General features: G+C 39.5%; 1 protein-coding gene across 1 annotated transcript in view; it reads right to left on the minus strand.

Moving 5' to 3' along the window:
* Nucleotides 1–25,617, minus strand: part of BIRC6 (baculoviral IAP repeat containing 6) — a 296,285-nt gene that overhangs the window by 106,814 nt on the left and 163,854 nt on the right. Inside the window, 6 exon segments of the mRNA XM_039531866.1 lie at nt 3,781–3,977; nt 7,338–7,511; nt 11,349–11,516; nt 18,975–19,106; nt 22,624–22,753; nt 24,978–25,121. Coding sequence (XP_039387800.1) covers nt 3,781–3,977; nt 7,338–7,511; nt 11,349–11,516; nt 18,975–19,106; nt 22,624–22,753; nt 24,978–25,121 — 945 coding nt within the window.

Here is a 25,617-nt window from a genome sequence, read left to right on the forward strand (position 1 = left end):
TCAGTCAAGGGGATCCAGCTACAGAATAAACTTCCAGAGAAGATTGGGTGAATCCAGAGTCCACTCATCTTTAGGAAATGCTAGAAAGCTTGTAGCAAAAATGACACCTTCCTACATACACACATGCATCTACTCAAAACACACTTTCCCCTTAATCCCCCAAAAGAAATCCTGCAACAAACAAGTCAACCAAACAAAAAACAATGCTAAGACAGATTTAACTATTAGAAATAATGCAAAAGTTAAAGGTTCCTATAAACAGTATTAGTGTAGCCACACTATATATTCTGTAAAATCTACAGATTAAAAATGAAAATTTTCATGAGTTAACAAGAATGCTTATATTTGTTTCCTAAAAGATTACTTATGAAACTTTTCCATTTAATTTACTCCATATAAAAACTGTATTAAGAGAATGTTAAGACTGCACTGTTAAAGTAACCAGAAGTCAGGAAGTGTATAAAAAAAAAAGTTACCAACCTTTCATAACTGTTGTTCTCTGAGTGGAATGAACATGTGCATTCCACTCTTGGTGTGTGTGTGCCCCGCACACAGGTCACCAGAAATTTTTTTCCTCAGTGGTACCCATCAGGGCAACTTGAGCACCCTCTACTGCCAAGCTCCGCTAGTGCCAGTACAAAGCACTCAGCTGAACCTAAGGCTCCCCCCGCTTGTTCCTTCTTTCTGGAAACTCCAATGTAGAAGGGTAGAAAGGCAGGTCATGCAATGGACGTGCAACACACCTCGAAGAACAAGTTATGAAAGCTTGGTAACTTTTTCTTCAACTGATTGAACATGTGCATTCCACTCTTGGTGACACCCAAGCAGTAATATAGGCAAAGGGATCAGAGTTCATGTACATACAGACCATATTACAGCTCAGCCAGATCTGGCATTGTCCCTGATGGCATAATGCGAGGCGTGTGCGTGCACTGACAACCAGATTGCTGCTTTACAAATGTCCTGTATAGGGATCTTTGCTAAGAATGCTGCTGAGGATGATTATGATCTTGTGGAATGAGCAGTCAGGTTACTTGGTGGCAAAACACCTGCCTGTTCATAACAAGTGCGGATACATGAAATTATCCAAGATGAAATTCTCTGTGAGGAGATTGGGAGACTTTTCATTTGGTCTGCTATAGCCACAACAGTTGGGTGGACTGCCAAAACGGTTTAGTACTGTCTATGTAGAATGCTAGAGCTCGTCTAATATCCAATGTGTGTAGTCGTCATTTATTCCTATTTGTGTGAGGTTCTAGGTAAAATACAGGTAAGTAAATTGCTTTATTACTAAGAAAATTTTAAACTACTTTAGGGAGGATGAGGGCATAAATATACCTTATCTTTAAAGAAGACTGTACGTGGTGGCTCTGACGTCAGGGCACACAATTCAGAGACTTGTCTAGCAGAAATGATGGCAATTAAGAAAACCACCTTCCAAAAGAGGCACAGTAAGGCGCATATTGCTAAAGGCTCAAAAGTTGGTCCCACAACTTTAGACAAGACCAGGTTCAAGTCCCAAGGGGGAAATGGGCTCAACCTTTCCAGGCCTTTAGGGAATTTAATTGTCGTGTCATTTGAAAAAACAGAACCTTTATCCACATGAGGATGGAAAACTGATTATGTTGCCAGATGAACCTTGATAGAGGAAATTGCTAAGCCTTGCTGTTTCAGGTGCACCAAATAGTCGAGTATATGTTGGATGGATAAATGCACTGGCAAGACTTCAGTTTGGCAAGCCCAGACTAAGAACTGCTTCCATTTTGACACATAGGCAGCCCTGGTAGAGAGCTTTCTACTAACTAGTAAAATCTGGTAAATTTGCTCTGAGCAAGCCTGTTCTCTGGGATTTAGCCATGGAGCTTCCAGGCCATAAAATGAAGGGAACACAATGAAATCCCCACCCTAGTGTCGACATGTCTGACACTAGAGTTATTGATAGTTGAGGGCATATATAAAGGAATGTCTGCACAAACATTGAGAGGCTCCAACCAACACTTCAAGGAAATTAGAACCTGTGAAGGTACTGCGAGTACAGTGTCCAGAAGATGACGGCTTGGTGAGTACACTGTGGTCAGCCAACTCTGGTGTGCTCTGAGATGCAGTCTTGCATGTTGTGCCACATATATGCTCAAGGACATGTGGCCTAGGAGCCTCAGAGTTTCAGGCTGTTGAGCTGGATGACATTCAAAGTATGTCACCAGGGATCGGATCAATTCAAATTGTAACTTTTGGGAGGAACGCCCTGGCCTCGGTAGAGTCCAACATTGCCCCAGTAAATGCTATCCTTTGTACCAGACAAAGGGTAAATTTGTCTGCACCGATCAGTAGAACGACAGCCTTGAAAGTTGACTGAATGAGTTGAACATTGGATATAACCAGCCAGTTGTCCAGGCAACTCCTAATAGTCTCAGCAACGCTGCCATTATGGCCATGCTGTTTGTGAACACTTAAGGAGCTGCAGACAGGACAAGTGGAAGCACTGTGATCTGGTACGAACCTGAGGAACGTTTTGTGCCTTCAGTACATTGACACATGGAAGTAAGCATCTCTAAAAATTGAGGGCAACATACCAGCCCCCAGGACCCCTGGAGGGGGAATAATGGATGCCAGGGTGACCATACAGAACTTTATCATTTTTAAGATAGTTGTTGAGTTGATGCAAGTTTAAAATAGGCCTGCGAACTCCCTTGGGTTTCAGGATTAGGATTAACAGGAGTAGAAACCCTTCCCTCTTAAATTCTGCAGAACCTCCTTTACTGGTCCCACCTGAAGGACAGATTGAAGCTTCTGGACCAGACGTTCTTCCTGACGGGGTCCCTGAAGAGGGAAGGGGAGGGAGACTGGGAAGGATGGGTAGAAATAAACTGGAGGGTATATCACATTTCTACAGTGCTCAACACCCAATGGTCCCTGGCGATACATGACCAAGCACTGAGGAAGTGGGAAAGGTGGTTTGCAAACAAAGGAAAAATGGGGTATGGCATCATGGGAACTGGTACAGTGTCCTCTAGTATCCCATCGGAATGCCTGCTTAGAACCACATGGATGTCTAGATTGGGCAGGCTTTGATGCAGAGATAGAAGGGGGAAGTGGTCTATGCCTATAACCCCTATTCCTTTTTCTCTGCATGTTCTGACTACTAGCTGGGGCCAGTACCAGAGGGGTTGTTGAGGCCTATAGTGCTTCTTGGAAGAGGCTGGGGTGTACATCCCAAGGGACTTTAGGGTCACCCTTGAGTCCTTTAGCCCATGGAGCTTTGTGACTGTTTGCTTTGAAAAGAGCAAGGATCCCCAAAGGGCAGGACTTGTACAGTCGGTTGGACCTTATATAGAAGCCCAGAAGACTGCAACCAGGAATTCCTACACATGGCCACTGCCGAACCTATGGACCTGGCAGTCGAGTCAACTACATCCACAGCAGCTTGTAATGAGACCCTTCCCACCGATTTTCCTTCATCCACTAGCAAGGACAACTCTGCATCTGCATCACACTAAAACTGCATTTGGATCTTCAATGAGTAATTTACCATTTTATATCCTATTCAGAACTTCTCACTGAGGAAAAATTCCTAACTTCAAAGGGAGTAGATTTTAATGAGGATATTTAATTAGCAAAGCTGGAGAAAATTTCACAACATTTGATCAATCAAATGCAAGGTATAATTCATAGGATGATTTTTAACTCTTAGAAAACAAACCATACAGAAAATATTTGGAAACCACTATAGTAAGGAAAAAACTAGTACACAATTCTAGACAATCAAACTGTTTGACTTACTTGTTGAATTACATCTGGATAAAGCATAGGAAGTCTCTCTGCAATGAGGGCCAACCCACCCATTCCTGCAAAAACTTGTAATGGAGACTGAATGGGACATGTTTCAAGAAAAGATTCATCCAGCACTGAATCCATACACTCATCGCCTGGAGTGACTGCTTCCTCTTCAGGACAGGACCCCAGTAAGTCTGCATGTTCTATTGGGGAAAAAAAAAAAAAAAAAGAAAGGAAGAAGCACACCATTAAATGAAGTGGTATCTTAAATATTAGAATGTTTACTTTTTCTCCTCCACTCAGAAAAGAAGAACATTTAAGCACTTCAACTATTATACTTATTTCTTCAGCAAATATTTCCTTTTAACAGTTCAGCACATAAATGTTTATCTTCGCAATGATTTATTGAAAATATCCAGCTATATTTTTGAACATATTAAGTCTTCAGCAGAATGTATTATTTTATTCCAGGCTTGTTTTTAGCCAAACTTCTGGTGGGAAATATGGGCAAGAGATATGAACTGGTTTCCTTTATGGACTAGGCTGAGACCAATAAATGCATATAATTTGTGATTAAAAACAAGATTTAAACCCTTATCTCCAAGGGTGAAAAGCTAGTTCATTAACAACTCTCTCACTGCACTAAATTACATATTTGGCCATATTTACAGTGTATTTAGATTTTCAGAAAGCCTTTGACAAGGTCCCTCACCAAAGGCTCTTAAGCAAAGTAAGCTGTCATGGGATCAGAGGGAAAGTTCTGGTAACTGGTTAGAAGATAGGAAACAAAGGATAGAAATAAATGGTCAGTTTTCATAATAAAGAAAGGTAAACAGTGGTGTCCCACAGGGGGGCAGCAGTGGGCCCAGTCTTATTCAACATATTCCTAAATGATCTAGAAAAAGGGGGTAAACGGTGAGGTGGCAAAATCTGCAGATGATCCAAAACTACTGAAGATAGTTAAGGCCAAAGCCGACTGCAAAGAGTTACAAAGGGATCTCACAAAACTGAGTGACTGGGCAACGAAATGGCAGATAAAATTCAATGTTGATAAATGCAAAGTAATGCACATTGGAAAACAATCCTAACTATGCACATAAAATAATGGGGTCCAAATTAGCTGTTATCTCTCAAGAAAGAGATCTTGGAGTCACTGTGGAGAGTTCTCTGGAAATATCCACTCAACATTTAGAAGCAGTCAAAAAAGCTAACAATGTTGAGAATCATTAAGAAAGGGATAAGAAGACAGAAAATATCATATTGCCTCTATATAAATCCATGGTATGGCCACATCTTGAATACTGCATGCAGATGTGGTCATCCCATCTCAAAAATGATACATTGGAATTGGAAAACGTGAGAGAAAGGATACAAAAATGACTAGGGGTATGGAAAAGCTTCCATATGAGAAGAGAATAATAAGACTGGGACTTTGCAGCTTGGAAAAGAAATGACTAAGGGAGGGATATGATAGAAGTCTATAAAATCATGACTGATGTTGAGAAAGTAAAATAAGGAAGTGTTATTTACTCCTCATAACACAAGAAGTAGGGGTCACCAAATGAAATTAATAGGTAGCAGGTTTAGAACAAACAAAAGGAAGTATTTCTTCACACAATGCACAGTCAACTTGTAGAACTCCTTGCCAGAGGATATTGTGAAGGCCAAGACTATAACAGGGCTCAAAAATGAACTAGATAAGTTCATGGAGGATAGGTCCATCAATGGCTATTAGCCAGATGGGCAGAGATGGTGTTCCTAGCCTCTGTTTGCCAGATGCTTGGAATAGGCGACAGAGAATGGACCACTGATGATTATCTGCTCTGTTCATTCCCTCTGAAGCATCTGGCATTGGCCACTGTTGGAAGACAGGATACTGGGCTAGATGAACCTTTGGTCTGACTCAGTATGGCCGTTCGTATGTTTTTTACAACAAACTGATGGGCTAGGAAAGCGATCACTGCAGCAGCATTCTGAATGGATATGAGCAGGGCAAGACTGCATTTGTCAAGGCCAAAGAGAGGGATGTTACAGTAATTGAGATATGAGATGATGAAATTTGAACATGAGTTTTTGCTGTGTGGGTGCACAGGAAAGGCTCTTACAGATATTATGCAGAAAGAATCAGCAAATTTTAAGCACAGCCTGGATGCGAGGACCTAGAAAGAGGGCCTAGTTGAAGATGATGCTCAAGCCTGGCCACCCAGGACACTACAGACCTGAGCAATGGGCAAGATGTTGGTGTTGTCCACAGTGATCTAGAAAGGAGATAGCAAGAAGAGCTTGCAGTGGAAGAGATTAAGGGGTCAGTTTTAGCCATGTTGAGATTGATCTGGTAGCAAGACATCCGCAAGGAGAGGTCAGAGAGGTTGACCAAGATTTTAATTTGGACAGAAGGAGACAGGTCAGTAGTAGAGAAGCAGATTTGAAAGTTGTCAGCATAGAAATAAATGGTAGCTGAATTGTTTGAGGATCAGATTACCCAGAGATAAGGTATAGACGGAGAAGAGGAGGGGACCAAGGAGAGAACTCTGAGTAACCCTCACAGAAAAATGGAGTATGGATAAGGAGGATCTACTTCAGGACACACAAAAGGAGTGGTTAGAGATAGGAGAACCAAGAAAGGACAGAAGCAAGGGAGGACAGGATTTCAGGAAGAGCATAATGGATGGTGTCAAAGGTGGCTGACAGGTCAATGAAGACGACGAGAGAGTATTGGTTCTGAACTTTAGCTAGGAAGAGGTCAATAGAAACTTTGGCAAGAGCAGTATCAGCGGAGTGCAAGCAACAGCAGCTGGATTGGAGAGAGCTTAGGATGGAATTGGAAGGACAAACTCACAGACAGTGACTATAGACAGCACATTAAAGAAGCTCAGAGATGAAAGGGAGAAGCAACATTAGTTGAAGAGGCAAGTGAGGTGAAGGGTGGCCCTTTTTAGATGGGAGAGACTACAGAAAGCTTGTATTATGAGGGGAAAGAGCTGGGGGGGGGGAGGGAGAGAGAGAGAGAGAGAGAGAGAGAGAGAGAGAGAGAGAGGTGTTTAGGAGACGAGTAAGGAGGGGGATGAGTAGGTGCAAAAGAGATGGGATGGAGCCACTGGGACAAGTGGAGAGGTTAGAGGAGGAGAACAGACAAGAAATTTCCTCTGTGACAGGGAGAAAGAGGAGGGAATTGTAGTGAAGGTGATGATGTACTTGTCAATTTTGTCTTGACAGAAAATCAGTGAGATCCTGTGCAGAGAAAGAAGTGGACAGAGGAAGAGGGGAGGGTTTCAGGACTGAGTCAAATGTGGCAAAAAGGCAGCTAGGAGTGAAGGTATAGGATTCAATTAAACTCAATTAGTATAGTTGCTTTAATTTCATTTTTGTTGTTCTCTGTATCTTATACCACATATCTTTGGAAGTAATTTCACAATGTTTAGTAATGAAGACCCTATGCACTATAAATCTCACCACTTCTCTCAAGCTGCATGATTTAGGAATACCAGCAAGGGAGAAATGGGAAACAGCCTAAAGTTAGGTATGTCTTGCTAAAAATACAGCAACAAAAGTTAAACACTTACCTTTTTCTGTGTGGAGACGCTTAAAGGAGTCTGTCTTTGACAGGCTTGGGTCTGAGATCACTTTGGAGCCAAGCTTAACCGTCAAGTCTATTGATCGGTAGCCTTGAGGGAGTTTACGGTCATATAGTAAAGTCAAAAGCTGGGCAAGTGTCATTTCAGCTGGCAAAGGCTGGCCTAAACAACAACACAACTGGATCATTTTCTGGACAACAATTTTATTAAAATTATTTATGATTAGGTTACTTCAGCTCACCATAACGATCTCGCTCGTTCATTTATGCCATAGCTACAAATGAGAATTTAACATCCTTGGGTCCTAACAAGCCTTTACTTCCTGACCACATCAGTAAAATTTGACAGAGAAGTCTAAGTTTAAACTCGTCCTGTCATTGCACTGATTCCATCAGTCTGGAATAGACTATTGGATATCCACATTCACAGATACAGCTCACTGGACAAAAGTATTGGTGCCTCAATGCTTTCCATGTATTACGGAATCATCGCTTCAGGTTCCATAATTAATACTAAGTTTTGCAATTTATTATGTATGAAAAACAGCATATCCTCCCCCAGTTACAGCACTTGTTCTGAGTTAAGAATTAATTTTATGAGAATTTACCATTAGTTTATTAAAATTTTAAAATGAGTCCTTTAAGAAATTTAGCACACTTAAAATAATTCAGCAAAGAGTCCTGTGGTACCTTATAGACTAACAGACGGACTCTTTGCTGCTTTTACACATCCAGACTAACAAGGCTACCCCTCTGATCCTTAAAATAATTCAGAACACAAGGTCTGGCATTAACAGAATAATACAGGCTAAAACTGCAAAGCAACAGGATTCTTAGGAGCAATTGCTTGTTCAGAGATTAGTCTTTTTAGCCAGAAACAAAAACTTTTAGAGGCCACTTCAGAGAGAAAGTTTTACCTCTTGTGTTTAGGAATTTGACATAATTTAAGGTAAGCGTTTGCTCCCTCATCTTTTCTTACTGGGAGGCAGTCAGTCTAAGCCCACAATAATCTCCAGTTTTAGGACTGTTGATCTTTTTCAGTGGGAAGAGGGTCTGATGATCTCTTAAAAGTAGAATTACTATGTAATTTATAAACTGATTGCTAAAGTTTCAGAAAGGTACGAGGCATAAACATCTAATCTCCAAGCAACTGAGAACTTCTTTCCCCATCCAGATGTAAAATCCTATGAGCAGACACAGTAAGTGGAGACTGGTAATGGTACCACCAGGATGAGTGTAAGCAGATTGACTGAGGTAGGTAACCAAATTGATAATTTGATGTTATTAAGAAGTTTACTCCACAAATCTCACAGAGAGGAAGCACTGGGTTTGATTACATACCCCATATATCTTAAATTTTTTTTCAAGCAGGTAGTTGTCTTGTGTCAAAGCTGCTTCCACTTAAGAAGCAAGCTTTCTTTCAATTGCTGAAGTTGTTTCTCCCCAGGCTGCCAGGGGACCCAATGCATCTCCTTAAAGAGTAAATGAAAGGTCTCTGTTCCCTTAGACAAGAGATACACCTCAAAATGAAGTGACAGAAAACCAAGCCCGCTGCATCTGCCAGACAGAGGCAAAGTCCTGGACTTGTGGGACAGGTTCTGAATGTACAGACAGGTAGCCATCTGGGTACCAAAAATTTAGCCAGTGAGCTGCCTCAAGTAGCGCTGTGAGTGTAGTTGCTCAACAGTCCACTCCTGGCTGACAGACTGTGTATGAAAACATGTATTCATTTTACTGGTAATGAAGTTCTCAGGTTTTAAAACTAAGGAAGCATGATTGAATGGTTAGAGAGGTAGCCTGAGACTTGGGTCCCTGCATTGCCACAGGCTTCCTGTGGGTGGTCTTGAGCAAGTCACTTGTCCCTCTATACCTCAGTTCCCTATCTGTAAAATGATATTAGTACTTCTCCTACCTCAAAGGGTGAGTAAAGGTAACTACTTTAAAAACTGTGAGGTAATCAGACACTACAGTGATTGATCATTGTGCTCATCTAATCTGATCTCTTGCGTAATACAGGCCAAAGAATTTAAGAAATTCCTGCATCAATATCAGTATCTTTCAAAAGGACACTGAATCTTAATTTTAAAAGACTTAAAGTAACAGGGGATCCACCAAATCCCTTGGTAGGCTGTTTCAATAGTTAGGTACCCTCACTTAAAAAATAAAATAAAATAAAAAAGTGCACCCTATTCTCATTTTGAATTTAACTTCAATTTCCAAACTCTAGCTCTTCTTATGCCTTTGTCTGCCAGACTGAATAACTCTCTGGAATCAGGTATCTTATCCCAGCGTAAGAACTTTGAGACTGACCAAGTCACCTCAAAGCCTTTTCTTTACCAAAATAGACCGAACTTCTTAAGTCTCACTATAAGGACGGTTTTCCAGACCACAAGTAATTCATGTGGCTCTCCTCCCAAGGCACCCTCAATTTTTCACATTTTTTAAAGTGTTGACACCAGAACTGAACACAGTATTCCAGTCCTGCTTTTATCAGTGTTGTTTTTCTACTAGTCTACATTCCCCATTATCCATCCAAGGATCATGTTAACCCCCTTCAGCCACAGGATTACACTGGGAGCTCATGTTTGATGGATAATCCACCATGATCCCCAATACCTTTTCAAGGCAGTGCTTTCCAGAATAGACCTCTAATCCTCTAAGCATGACATTATATTTTCCTAGTGGAATAACCTGGCATTTGGCTGTATTAACATGCATGTTTAAATAAACCCAGTTTAATCAAGCAATTCAGGTCGCTTTGCCTAAATATATAGGGAATGTAGTAATTGCCATACTGGATCAGATCTGTTCCCTATCTAGCCCAGTATCATGTTTTTAACAGTGACCAGCACCAGGAAGCTGAATGAACCCTGCAGTAGGGTGATGTGAGACAATCTGTACCCCCGTGAAGACCTCCTCATAATCCCTAACAGTCAGAGTTTGACTTAAACCCTGAAACAGATTTTATTTTTTCCAAAAGTTTTTAGCATTGACTATAACTGAGGATATTCTTTTTTGACCTCAATCCCTAATCCCACTTTGAATCTTGACCTCAAGAGCATTTTATGGAAAGGTTCCAGTCTAATTGTGTAAAAAAGTATTTTAATTTATTTGTTGTGAATTTGTCACCTTCCAATTTAAGTGAACATCCCCCCACTCTCCCTCATTCTTGGTTTAGATGGGGAGAACAGAAGCTCTTCCCTAAACTATTTATAACTCTATATATTATCACAGCTCCTCTTACTTGTCTCCTTACCTAAGGTAAATCTCTTTTCAATCTCTCTTCATATTAGAGTTTTCTGTACCTCTAATGATTCTCATTACTCTTCCCTAAACCCTTCATTCTGCAATATGGTGACCTGTCGTCATAATTAATTTACCACTCCACCAGTCTGTGTGCCATCTACAAACATTCAAAATATTGAATAGCACAAGGCTGCTTTACATATTTTTCATATGAAAATCTGGCTAAGACATGCTATTTTAGAAAGCATAAATATTGTGGCATTCAATCAAGGACACAGACTGGCAAATGAACTTCTCTAAAGCACTAAAAGTTGCTATCCACTTACGTAACAAACTGGATATAGCTGACTCTTGAATTTATCCTTGGGAAGTCAAAAACAGTGAGGCAGCTTACAAAAACTCTTGTTGCTGGGCTGCAGGGGAATCTTTTTTTAATTAAAATTTGCCAGTTTAAGAGTTAGCGAATGAATTTCAAGGGAAGCCAGCATGTCCATACCTTAGTTTTTACAGCCAAGCTTTATAGACACATGAGCTGCTATAAAGCCTCACTTTCATTTGAAAGGTAGATCAGTGATAAAATGGTTATAACCCTGCAGTAGCTGGAGGTGAAAGAAGGAATGCAGATATCCATCAGCATTATACTTACTATTTAATATTACATGTGTACATCATGTTTTTTTTTTAATTTTTTTGTTTTTTAAACTGAAGGGAAAGTTAATTATTTTAACAGTTTAAAAACAGTTCTTGAAGTTACCTGGTAGAAGTTTATGGTATAGATGAAAAACTGGAACGCTAATGGTCTTGCTGGAAGATTCACTTCCTGAGGAAGAGCTACCTACTTTATCTGTCATCATTCTGCCTCGTCTTGATGGTGGCCGAGGAGGAGTTGATGAAACAGCTCTTTTAGACTGAGATTTCAACCCTAGTAAAGAAACGAAATGTTCAAAGTCAGTTTGGTTTCAAAAGCCTCTCTAGTTAACTCTTTAATGGACGACGTTCTCATTACTAGCAGTGCTAATAGCGGGAATGATAATTTTCCTGCATAGAGGAAAGTAAGCAATATTAAAATTGCATATAGGTATTTAAGATTTATATCCACTATTTTATAAAAGTTCCTAAGCACCTTTGATATAATTACAAGGCTTTCCATCCCCCTGAGCCAAAAAACAGAAGATATAATCACCACTTAAAATACAAAGCCAAACTGCATTATCCTAACATCACCGACAAACACCAGCTCTTATCGTTCCATTCCTACCCTTAAAGTTTGGATATAGAAAATGGTCTAGCAGCATGCTCTGCTGCAAAAATATTCAAGCTATGTCAAATCAAAAGTGAATGGGAAAAATGTGAAGCAGCTTACAAGATATCTTGCTGTTGGGCTGGAAGGGAAACTTTTCTTAAGTTTGTTTAAGAGCTAGAGAATGAACTTCAAGGGAAGTCAGTGTACCCATGCTGCAGTTTAGCTGCCAAGATTTATAGATACATGGGCTGCTGTGAAGTTTCACTTTCAGCTGACAAGGTGGATCAGTAATTCCTAAATTGAGGGTCCCACTTTACAGAACAGCCTGTCAGTAGCTCCCTCTCTTTCACACAGTGACAACCATATAACACCTTACTTGGTATTTATTTTGATTTCTAAAAGTATACAAAAAGGGTACCTGTACCACATTTTTAACAGAGCTGGAAACCAGTCAAGGACAACATGGGACCAAAGCACAGTTTATGACACAAAGTATTCTCAACAACTTTAGTACCCCACTTAATGACAAAGGTCTGAATTCAAGCAAATATCACACAGTTTTTGTGCCCTCCTGATATTGCCCTGCATCCAGAGAGACAGTTCAGTGACACTACCTGATTTTAATCAGCAAGTAATATGAAATTTCTACTCAGTAGCAGGGAATAATATCAGACAACATATAAAGACATCTCAGATTAAACCAGGCTCTCCAGTACTCTAACAAAGTCTGCTGACAGATTTAGACACTAAAATTTTTTGCTTTCTGCAGAGCCATTGTAAAAGGTTCCAAGAAATTCTTAACACAAATGATCTGATTCGGCATGAAGCTTCTATCACTGACATGTGGTCTTCCTACCACTTCAGTTGCCATAGGTCATCAGAAGACCATGGTGATCCAGGAGGACAAAGCTACTGAACAAGACACTTTGGAGCCACTTCACTGGTAGCAAGAGATTAGGGTGACCAGATAGCAAGTGTGAAAAAAATCGGGACGGGGGTGAGGGGGGTAATAGGCACCTATATAAGGAAAAAGCCCCAAATAGCAGGACTGTCCCTATAAAATCGGGACATCTGGTCACCCTACAAGAGATTATCAAGTCCTACCATCCACACTACAACTACAGTGGTATGTCAGAGAAACAATATTCTCTCTTGAAGCCCTCTGGAAATGCTCAGGTTCTGTGAACCTCAAAGGGCAGGCCATCAAAACAGGTCCCTTTTCCAAACCTCAAATCATAGGAGACAATCATTAGCCCATGACATAGGTAAAAAAAATCCTTCTATCCCAACACCAATTCCAACCAAACACTAGATCAAGAATGTGCCCAACTATGAATTGAGTCATGTAAAACATTCCAATGGTTTATCACAATGGCCATGAAATCCCGAGAATTCTCAGAAAAAAAATCAAAATATGGATGGCATCAAGAACTATGATCATCACTGACTCCAACAGCACTCCAGTTGTGAAATTTAGCAGTTCAGTAGTGCAGCAGGGTGACATGGATGCAAACACAAGCCCCATCTTAACTCCACGCTGGGACTTGTATATAATATGGACACACACTATTCAATCCCATTTTGTGGCAGAAAACCTGAACTGAAGGTTGGATGCATACAGCACAGATTATTGATCATCTGCATGCTGCTAAAATATTTCTATACATGGGATTCACTGTATACACAAGAGCCCAGTTTCACATGGTTGTGGAGACAGCTTCGAAAAAGTGAAGGGAGTGTAATCTCATTAGTATTATCTTCTAAAGTATGTGAATTGATCTGTTTAGTAGTAGTAAATTCTGAAATGTACACATGGTCATCTGGTTTATTGAAACAAAATGTGGGGAGAACATACTAATGAACTGAGAAACAGGGGTACTATATTGATTGAATTTATTTATATGTTTACTTAATTCTATAAAACCTTTGTTTAAAAAGTTATCTGAAGCTGCAACTGTTTCAAGTTTCCACCAGAGTCCTGCAGATTCTGAGGATTTTGTGGCAGAACTGCAGCCTAGATTGCCATAAAGAACACTGGACCTTGAATATACTTACACAACAAGCTGCAGTTTAAGTGTGATTTACTCTATACTTTATAAATGACTTTTCATGTACTCTGGCATACCCAGAGTACACGGTATTAAAAGATGCATTTGTATATCTACAAATGTATGAAAAAAAAATCTATTGTAGTATCTGAGAAATAGTATGTGTCCATGTAAGGATAAGTTTTTTACCCTGTACAATAACTAGTTTTCTTCAAGATGTGCAGTCCCTATCTGTATTTATTTCATTGTGGGGTATATATGCACCCCAGGAGCCTGAGACAGGAAGATTTTTGCATGTTAGTCCTTGCCTGTGCCCATCTCCTCATGCTCTGAACCGAGGGCATAAGGGATCGTGTCAACTGACTGCCTCTCCAGTCCCTCCTTTACTGTAAATCATACATCAGGATCCAGAACAGAGAGGAAGGAGGGCAGATACTAGAATACATATAGGGACCACACATCAAGAACTCCAGTTAACGTACAAGCTAAGTAACTTCTCTTTCTTCAAGTCATGGGTATTCCACTGAGGGTGGATGACCAGCAGTATTCACTGAAAAAAAAAAAAATCGAGTGTGACTACCTCTGTGGTACTGATGACTGGAAGATTGCTGTGCTGAAAGATGCATCAGCTACAGAATCTTGCACTAGAGTGCAATGTCTTGTGAAGGTATGGATCGAACTCCATCTTGCTGCTTTACAGATTTCAGTATGAGCAACATGTTGAGGAGAAACTACCAAAGCGTTCTTGGCCGTAGTCAAGTGGGCTCTCACACCTTGTGAACGAGTATGCCAACTCTTAACACAGCAGAATGCAGTCTATCATACACTTTGAAAATCTCTGGGAAGAGAGAGCATTCATTCAGCAAAGGATATTTAAAAACAAAAACAAAAAAAGTTTAAGTGATTTCCTAAAAGATTTTGTTCTTTGCAGATAAAATGCCAGAGCTCCACAGACACTGAGAGGATGAAGTCTCTTGTCCTCATGGGTGACTTGGTTTTGGGAAGACGACAGGTATGCAAATTGTTTGATTCAGATGGAAATCTGAGATTCCTCTGTGAGTAAATTTGGAGTGAAGTCTTAAAAGAAATTTTGTCCTCCTGGAAGACAGTATATGGTGGATCAGTCATAGGGGCCCCTACCTCACTTACCCATCTAACTGAGGTAATGGTAACCAGAAAGGGAACCTTCATCGATAGGCAAGTTAAACATCATGACCCAGGAGTCTGCACGGAGCCTTTGTTAATGCTGAGAGGACCAGATTAAGGCCCCATGATAGAGCAGAATGTCACAAGAGGGAAGTTTCTGATCAGACCTTTCCGAAATTGTAGTCACAGGGTGGATGAAGATGCAATGGTTGTAAACTGGAGAATGACAGGCTGTGACAGTGTAACCATAAGGAGCTAAGGGAAAGTCTTCAATGAAATATATTCTAACATAGTGGGGAAATCAGATGATGCTGACACCAGACAGAAAATCTTTCCCACTTAGTTACGTAGCACTTTCTAGTAGACTTTCCTCCTATCAAAAGGGTCTGAACCACTTCAAAACATGTCCTTTATAGGTTCAATGCCCATTGAAATACTAGGCTATCAGATGAAGAGAAACTGGATTAGGATGCCTGATCTTGCCCCATCCTTGGTCAATAGGTTAGGGAAGGCCTCGATATACTGATGTTTGGGAGTGCTAACATCTGAAGAATATTGGGCACCAGAATTGCCTGATCCATCTGAAAGAAGCCAGGAGAACCACCACTTTGTCCTGCTTGATCTTCCTCAGAATCTGAGATAATGGAATGGAAGATGTACATTAAATGCCCTGACCAAGGGATTAAAAGTGCACCTTCTCTGGAGCCCTGACCCTGAGCCCTTCTGGAACTGTACCTCATCTATTTTGTGCTCTTGGGACACAAACAGGGCCCGAGATGGAGACTCACTCACTCTCACACATCCGCCTCCCCGTCCCCCCAATCGACAAAACGTACTCTGAACCACTGAATTGTGAAATTCCCATTCGTGATCTTGGAGAAGTACCTGCTGAGGCTGTCTACTAGCGTATTGTGTATCTGCAGGAGGTGTACCGCTGATAGAATAATCTGGTATCGAATATACCAGTTGCACAGATTGATAGCTTCTATGCAAAGAGAGATGGATCTTGCTCCCCATCCTTGATGGAGAAAACTGTCATTATGTTGTCCAACATCACTTAAATGACAGGATTGTATAAGTGGTAGGAATTGCTTGCAAGCCTTGTGGACTGCTTGTAATTCGAGGAGGGTTACATGCATCCTGAACTCTTGGGGAGTCCATGTCCCCTGAGCTGTATGCTCTTCCAGATGGCTGCCCCAGCTTAGCAAGGAGGCATCCATGAACAAAATTCTCTTGGGTGGGAAAGGAATGAAGGGGACCCCTCACACACATATACTCTCTGTTCTCCCACCAAGCTCTCCTGTTCTATGGGAGGGAACAAGACTAAATTTATCCATATTATCTTTGCTTGCCAAGTACACTGGTGGTAAGCAATGAAGGTGAGGTCTTGCAAATGGTGTCATATAGGCACAAGACGCCATGTGACCTAGGAGGATGAGACAAGAGCGGATCAATGTCTGTCTGTGGGCTCAGTCTGATTTGCATGACAAGGTTCTTTATGGACTGGAATTGGACAGAAGTGATGAATAGGGATGTTTTACGTGAGACACCAGGAGAGCAAGGTACAAGGGGAGGTGGTAAGCAGATTTCATGAAACATGTAAGGTGGTACGTAAGTTGTTTGTCTCAGTCTATAAATGCCAAGGTGTCTTGCCTTAACCTACTCCGTGGCCGAGGAGACAGCAGAGACTCCCGCTGCTGACTGAGCCATTCGTTATTTATCACTGGGCACTCGTGTTAGTGTATCTGTAGCCACAGAACCAGGACGCTAGGACTGCATCTTGAGAGCAATAAATCTGGCCGATGGCCTTTGCCATCGAACCGAGCCTGTGGTCTCTCTTATGAGTAACACTGAGGTCTGCTGAATTAGCAGGCAGCATTATCTGCTAGTGCTGATAACAGTGGAGCTTCAAAAACAGAAGCACTGAGCAGATGTAACAGCTTAGCAGCCTGGACAACATTACTGCGGCAATGACATTTCAGCCTTCTACATTTAACAACATGTGGTTGTTGAGTTTTTGGGAGACATCAGCAAAAAGTCCCGTATAGAATAGTATTGTGAAGAAACTGCAAGTATGACTGGAATGTATGACGTGTTTGCACATTTCCTTGATTTTGATGGGAAGACTAGTGAGAGATTTTGGATGAGGAGTCAAGACAAAAAGATTTTGGGGGTGAGGAGATGGTATGTGTGTATTTTTGTGAGGGGTGATGAATGTGTGTGTGTGTGTGTGTGTATGAAGAAAGAAGATGATAGGTACAAGTACAGAAATTAGAAGCAGGGAACACAAGAGAGAAGAAAGATTGTAAATTTGGGGAAGAGGTTGATAACCCTGCACAGGAGAAGAAAGATGGAAAGGAAGGAGAGAACAATTATTTCATAACATAGTAACTGCTATTTAAGAGAAAAATAGAAAAAGACAAAGGGATAGATACAGAATAGTGAAAAGGAAGAGAGAAAAAACACAACTGGGATAAAGAACATTTTTTAAAGGTTTCACTTAATAGAAAGGAGAGAAGTAAAATGATGCAATAAAGAACCAGACTTTTAAAGTCTATTTAAAAAAGGGACAGAGATATAACATGGTGCTTGTGAGAACAGAAATTTGCTTAGGGTCAGCCCTCACTGGCTATGCTGCCTCTCTCATAATTTTATCTTTTTAAATGTTGAACAAAACTGGTCGTCAAGTTTTCTTGTTCACTGGTACATATGAAAGCCCTGGTTTTTGATTCTCAAAATACAGTAACACTTTAAGGATAAAAGTGGATATTAGGAAACACTATTTCACTAGGAGGGTGGTGAAGCACTGGAATGGGTTACCTAGGGAGGTGGTGGAGTCTCCTTCCTTAGAGGTTTTTAAGGCCCGGCTTGACAAAGCCCTGGCTGGCATGATTTAGTTGGCATTGGTCCTGCTTTGAGCAGGGGACTGGACTATATGACCTCCTGAGGTCTCTTCCAACCCTAATATTCTATGATTAGTCACACCCATCTGTTCTTCCATCCTCACTACCTCTCCCACCGAAGCTGCTGCACTTTAGAGTCAGCTGAGCTGCATTTTTTTGCATTTTTCACATATTTTGAGTAGTGAAACAGCGGCCCAGTTCAGATATGGATGAACCTCTTAAATTGTATTTAAGATGCTGAAGTCTTGATAGGGGAGAGTTTGAGAACTACTGGTTTCAAGAGCCAAAAGAAACCAGTGTCCCTCCCTGAACTCATTTTCATGTCCAGGTGAAACTCTGGTAGATCAGCCATCTTCAAAAGATGGTCAGCCAAAGTGTTAAGAGAATACCTTGAGTTCCTTAGAAGTTCAGTCATCAGGTCTTAAACAGCAGAACTTCAGAGCAAGATACTGCAATACCTTCTGCAGCCACCTGTTCAACTTTAAATCCCCTCTACCACTGCCAACTTCTCATGTTCTAGCTACAGAGTGTACACTCCATTCCAATTTTACAAGAGAAGTTTACATGACTGATTTTAGAAGGATATGAATGAGTTTTCAGAAGGTCTAGGATTTTGGGAAAATCCTCTATATTCATGTGGAATAAAGGGTATTGATTTTACATGTACATATCTCCATCGTGACATCTTTTGCCACTACAGAACCATTTGTATTTACCATGCAAATGGTGTAAATGAAGGTTCTGGGTTTAGGTGATCTTTAGAAATACAATACGACATGCGGGAGACATGTACTTTTACAAATAGGACTCTTTACCACAGCGTAACTCATTAGCAGTCGTGGTTGTACTGGGGCCCATCCCTTGTTGCTAAAGGTCAGTAAGCTTAATTAAGGAATATCATTGTCAAACATTTGCAGCAGTACACCTTTGGTAATAACAATGGTGGGTTTATATGAGTTGACATAATTATTCACATTTTATGTTCAGAGGGATTGATTTTACAAAAAAGAGGTGAAAATGAAAAAACACCTCACACATACCAGAGGCAACAACAACACTGTAATTGTCCTGAAATCCATTTTCTGCTTTAACTTTTTCTTTCTCTTCATAGTTCTTTTTTTCTTTATCTTCTTTCTGTTCATTAATTAGTTTAGCTGTGATACTTGGTGTATCTGCAGGAGAAAAAAGTATGCACATATTTTATAGGTATTAAGATGTCATGTTGATTTAATTATTTTATAATTTCCTCACCCACTCACTAGATATTCATTTGGTTTCACTCAATTACCTTGCTGGCTTGGAGCCTTGAGTTCCATTCTAACTACCAAAATTATCTTAAGCTTCTTTAATAACAAAAGACCAGGCATTGACAAGTACTAACAACAAGTCTTGCAGCTAATTTTCCTTGGACCATTTAAAGAAACAATGCTTTGACAATCCAGGCAGAAGTTCAAGTATTTAGTTATTTGTATTCGGGTGATATGATTAGCAGAGTTAGAAAAATCACTGCTACCAACAGAAAAGAGGAGATTAAACAAAAATAAATTACTATGTTTAATTGTAGACAACTGTGGACTTAGATGATTAAGCCAAAATATTTGAACTTGGATGTCATGTTGTGCATCTCAGCTGCTGAGCACTCTGTTTCCACTGAAGGCAACAGAAGCTGCTGGCCCAGGATCTCTGAACAATCAGACCACTTATTTAGGTGCAGAACACGAGATATCAGTATTAATCTACTAATGGCAGCAATTACACAATTGTCAGTTTTCCTTTTGGTTGCACTGGATGATCTCACATTGGTAATGGATGTCATAGTGCATAAATGGCCAAATAGTCTCCTTGTCTCTACTTCCGATTGGGGAGGTGATCCAGAAAACATCAAAAAGGACAACACGTGATCATCCTCATCTCCCACTAGTCAAACGAAACATGGGCCTAGGTGTCCAAGGAGTCACCATGTACTTACTGCAAGGACCCCTTTTATACCACAACCCAGATCACCTACAGTTGAGGCACTGAAAGAAACAGTTTGCCTGGGGGTCTTCTCCAGATTAATCAAGCATTTTCCTTGCTTGAAGACACAAATTGACCGATGACACCTACTCTTCCATCTGAACTAAATTGCACTTTTGATATATAGAGAGCATTACAAGACCCCTGAAACCCAGAAAATCCCAGCTATTCTAGAGCTCCTCCAGCATGACAGGGAGCTGGGTCTCCATCAAATCCAGGCCAGTTGTGGACACCCGCTGCATTTTATAATCAGGATCCTTAGGATCTCTGAATGTGCATCACTGGGTTTCTCAGAGCCAACAGGCATATTAGAAACTGCATCTGGGAGGTGTATTTGTAAAGCAAAATTTGAGACTGACCCATGTTGGTATATTCTAGGATGCACTTATATTGGGTCAGTATTATAATCCTCCTAGTTGCTGGTGTTTTAAGTGTTGAGCTGAATGTCATTTCAGTCACCTAATGAGAAGGGAGTGATCAGTTGCACATGCTGATTATTTTAGCAGATGCTGCTTCCCTATCTGCAAAGGCTGCCACAGAAGTAGACTGAGTCACTCTTAAATGGCCCAATCCCTTCCTTTTGCACAGAGATCCCACTGCCTCTGGCATCATAGTCAATATTCTTCACAATTATGATGACTTCCAACTATCTGAAATATGGATAACCATGTAGTTACTGCTAATTAGCTCCACTGTATATATAATGGTGTAGTTTTACCCTTCTACAAAAACTATTTCCCTCTCCTTCAGTTCAAATGGAAGGGCTCTTACAACTGGCAGGCCAAACAATATATTTCTTATCTTCCCTTTGGTCTAACTGGGATAGAAGAGTTAATTTAAAAGGCAAATGCAAAGAGAAAGAATTGAGCTACTGCCATTTTTAACCTCTCTGTGATGCATAAAGGCAGCCAAAGAGGTATTTGGTATTATAAAAAAACCAACCAAAAAAAACAACAACATGCTTCTGCTTGTTTATCATTAGATATTTAAACTTTGTCTACCCTAGTATGCTAAAATACATGGAGAAATAGGGAAATTATGACTTTATAAGAGACAACAGTTTGAGATTAATAGGCAGCAGGTTTAAAACAAACAAAAGGAAGTACTTCTTCACACAACACAACATTCAAATGTACTGTAGGATGCACCACATTTTTAATCACAAAGCTCCAGTGAACATGATATTTGATTTACTGAAATTTGTCTGGTAATAGAAGAGTCACATACCAGTAACTTCATGTATTTTTGTCCCATTTATTTTAAATTGCTATACTCTGATGAAAGATGGTACATTAGTGCAATATGTTACTGGTCATCAGTATGTTAAAAGACTTTTTCAAAAGTGTCAGTGCAGCACTGGTTGATCACAGAAACAGAGAACACCAGATTATCAGCAGATGTAAACAAACATAGCCCCTCTGAAATGCACAAAGTCAATACAGCTACACCAGAGGATCTGACCCAAAAAGTTTGAAAATATAGACATTCCCAGAGCAATTTTAACTGAGACACTCGTATATACTGCCAAAATTACAGCTAAGTATTTGCAAATTCATACGAGTATGAAAATATGTATTTCGTTTGGACACTTATGTGCAATGTGGCAGAATTGCAATTGTTGTAGGAACTGTAACTGAATTTCCTGTGACTCCTCTAAAATGTCGACAATAGCTTAGCAATACAGATGACCTACTAAAGTTTTTTTTTTCTTTATTTAATATTGTGATTTTTTTTTTAAACTTTATTGTATATATAAAATGGCTTAAGAACTTTTTACCTTGCTTGTTTCTCTCCTTTGGAGCATCAGGTTTGATTGTCCTGGTTTTGACCCCTGAGAGGCCACCGTGATGTTTGTTTATTGTGAACGTTAACCTTAATTTCATGCACAAGGTCACTGAATCTTTATTAAAGATTGCACTTCTCCAAAATGTTGAACTGGTACTTGCAGTTAAATAGATATTTAATATAGAAAAGACTACTAGTAGTCTGACTGAAAATCTTGGATTTTATTTTTGGATAAAATAAATACCTCAGTCGTGACCATCTTGTTTGTTCTTGTTTTTCAACTTTATTGATAACTTTCAAAATTAGTTCTCAATTTCCATTTTATAGATAAATTATTATTTATATTGCAGGTAAATATGTATGAGTGTAAATTAGATTGAAAAGGATGGTATAAACACTCCACATGGACATAATTTCTGTGATGTTTAACTTGCAATAAACATTAAGCAAGTGATCGCCGTAAGGAATTTTTTAAAATTTGGTTTAGACACAGTTAAAAGGGAACTTTGAATACTGAACTCAAATATTCATAAGATTTTGGAAGTATCTCAGGAGAAAATTTGAAAATATTTTAAATATTGAAAATGTAGGCATAGTAATATATTTTGTGGCCTGGCAGCTGAAGATAAGCTTTGTACTGCTAAGTATGTCTAAGACTGCCTCCTCTAAATCTATTATGTAAAGTTGAAAGAACGGTATGACTAATCTAAAACTGCAACAATTAGAGGAAAGCCTGTGTTATATGTTCCCAAAAAAGTAAAACTTTAATCTTTGATTACTGTCTATTTTGAAACTTTGTTACAAATATGCAGATATCACACATATATAATAACAGACACAATTTTCCTTAACACATTATAGAATGAAATACACAGCATTGAAACTTGCCTGACACACGGTCAAGAACCTCTGCTAATGTTGTTGAGACAGGTAAGTGAAGAGTACGGAACTTGTGTCCTGCACCATACATTGGATGTTGGATTACATGGCTGGTAGCATTAATTCTACCTTTGTACAGCTAAAAAATAAATAAAAACCAGTTACTTGCAAGAATTCAGAAATAAGGCCATCAATCATGACAAGTTGTTAAACTATATTAGTAAAATCACTCTCCAGACCAAAAGAATTTTTTTTTTGAAAGTATGCCAATTTGATAAGACGGTAAGATAAAATGATTCATCACAAATTTAAAAAAAAAAATTTACACTGCTGCAAAAATCTGTTTTTGTTTAGCACTCAGAAAATAAACCAACGTAGTTCTTTATTTTTATTTTTCAGTTTAGTACAAGACCCTCTCTCATCATCGTCAGTGTGCACGCACCTGATACGTTAGGTACTTGGGTTTAATTTCTTTTATTTTTGAAAGTAAAAGGACCCCCTCCCCCCGGACGAAGTGGGTATTCACCCACAAAAGCTCATGCTCCAAAACGTCTGTTAGTCTATAAGGTGCCACAGGACTCTTTGCTGCTTTTACAGATCCAGGCTAACACGGCTACCGCTCTGATACTTGACTCCCCATCAAAGGATCTCATTAACCATTTGAGGGCCTAAGACATGGAAATGTCCCTCTTAGACTCTGCAGAGAGTTACTAACTTAGCAAAAGCCATTGAAAAAGACTTCAGAGGAATGTGACATTACAGGCTGCACCTACTGTCACAATGTGTGGTAATATGATTTGGGTCTCAGTAGCAAAGAACTGGAAGCATATAAAAACAAATTTGAAAAATGATTTGGAGAATCTGAATTCACATCAGTTCAGTTCAGAATTTTGCTAGGTTTTATAGTCAGCTCAGCATCTGTGTTTCTGGACCATTACTTATCACCCATAGTGGTACATTCTGTTATCTCTTCTAGCATCCCAGAGGGATCTCAAATGCCTTTGCAGTGTCTGTAGTGCTTGGCCACAAACCAAAGTGTGGTTCTTCAGACTCTTGGCTCTATGCGGCTGAACAGAGCAGTCACTCAGTTCTCCTTCCTTTCCTTTTTGCTTTTAAAGCCAATTTTCACAGCTGTTCCCCACTTCCTCTTTCCTTCTCTTAAGCAAAATTTGGAGATTTTAAAAAAGAAAAAATGATTTTGTCCAAAATGATACTATTTACTAAACTTCTCACCTTGGCTTTGTTCTCCCACCAACCCACCGTGCTTTACTCAGCATAGTGGATCTGGCTAGAGAGGAAGCAAAAATTGTGATGATGGTGCCTCTCTTTGAGGGACCTTCCTCTCAGGAGGCACAGAAGGGGGGTGCTCTACCACAGTTGTCCCCAGCCCTTGAACCTTCAATTCCCCTACAAGAAGGGGATCAGAGTCTGGATGACTTATTGGGACTTCTCTCTCACACACTTATCCTAAGCTGCACATATAAATGTCTTAATGAGTATATCCTGGGTGCAATGCTTCAATTATTTCTTTAAATTGTCATTTTGTATTATATCCAAGAGGATGTTGGCATACATGAAAGCTGCAACTTTACCTAGTTCACATGTCTTTTTTTTTTGGCAAAAGATTTTTCTTGCAAATAAATTTTCTTACTACTAAACTCTAATGCATATACTTTTTCTTGTATGTTTTTACTGCGTCTACTGGCAGTCTCAATTGCCACCACTTTCTTTAATATCAGGCAACCAAAATTAAATTTATACAGTGATGTTTGGTAATCAGTGAACATTAATCATTCATTGATCAGCTTTCAATTTACTACAGTTAGAATCTGAGTGAACCATCTAATGAATTCAACACTCAAAATTATTATTTAGCACTGAAAATTAAGTGCTAAATAAATTCATAAGACATGTTATCAGACGTCCCTAAAGAGGTTCCAGATTCTAGCAAACAGAGACCCTCTAAAAGTTTGTAACTCCACTCACTTCTCTCTCTCCAGTGATAACTGATTCAATCCACAAACCTCATCTCTCCAATCAACAATGATTCCACCAATTCCCCTTCCATCCCAGGCATTCTATAACTTGTTGTGTCAGATAGAAGTAGAATTACTTGTGGTTCTTTTAAATGTTACATTTATGTAAATATGTCAGAGTGATATACAGCAAATTAAAAATCTAGAAAAAGCCCTTTATCCTATCCCCACATCCAGCAAAAAGAGTAGTTATCACTATTCTGCAATAAATACAGTAAAGAAAGCGGTCATTGTTTGCTAAAAAAGCAGAATCAACTGTGAGACTGTACAAATAATGTGCAGTCAGATCAAATTGACATTCATAATGTAAATACACAAAGGACCTACTGGACATGGGGACTGAAGAAACATTGTCACTTTTTCATCCTCCAGCATCAACTGCAAAAATAGCCTTCTAATAAACCCTGAAATGTTTCCAGATGTTGGGAGGTTCCCTCGTTGAGGAGATGACTGGAACAATTCACAGAGAACCTGAAAATGCAAGATTAGATAAAATTTTAGAATACGACTGTGCACAAACCTATAAAATATAGCTCTGCATTACCATTAATAGTGAAGCATGGCCATTAACTTTTAAGCTTTGCCGCTATTTATTTTTCAAAATAGGGTTTAAATGACCTCATCTTCAATTTATCACCAGAGGAGGATAAATGGTTACCTATGAACAAATTACCAAGAGCAAAACAAATTAAAACTGAATTAAGAGTAAAAAAACAAAAAGAAGCATAGGAGTCAATATAATAATTCAAGTTTATTCTTAAGGCAATATTCTGAAAAACAAAGGCTAGCTGAGAAAAAGAGAGAGAGGAAAAGTCAATCTTGACTAGGTGTTGCATCAAGAATGTGAAAAGTAATTTTTCTGCTTTATGGAGGAATTTCACTACACTTGTGTGAAGTTCTTCTCTGGAAATGGCCTCTTCTTACACAATTTATCTGATCCTAGTATGTATTCAGACTTAATTTACAG

Source organism: Mauremys reevesii, linkage group 3, assembly GCF_016161935.1.
Source record: "Mauremys reevesii isolate NIE-2019 linkage group 3, ASM1616193v1, whole genome shotgun sequence".
In the NCBI taxonomy this organism is placed as follows: Eukaryota; Metazoa; Chordata; order Testudines; family Geoemydidae; genus Mauremys; species Mauremys reevesii.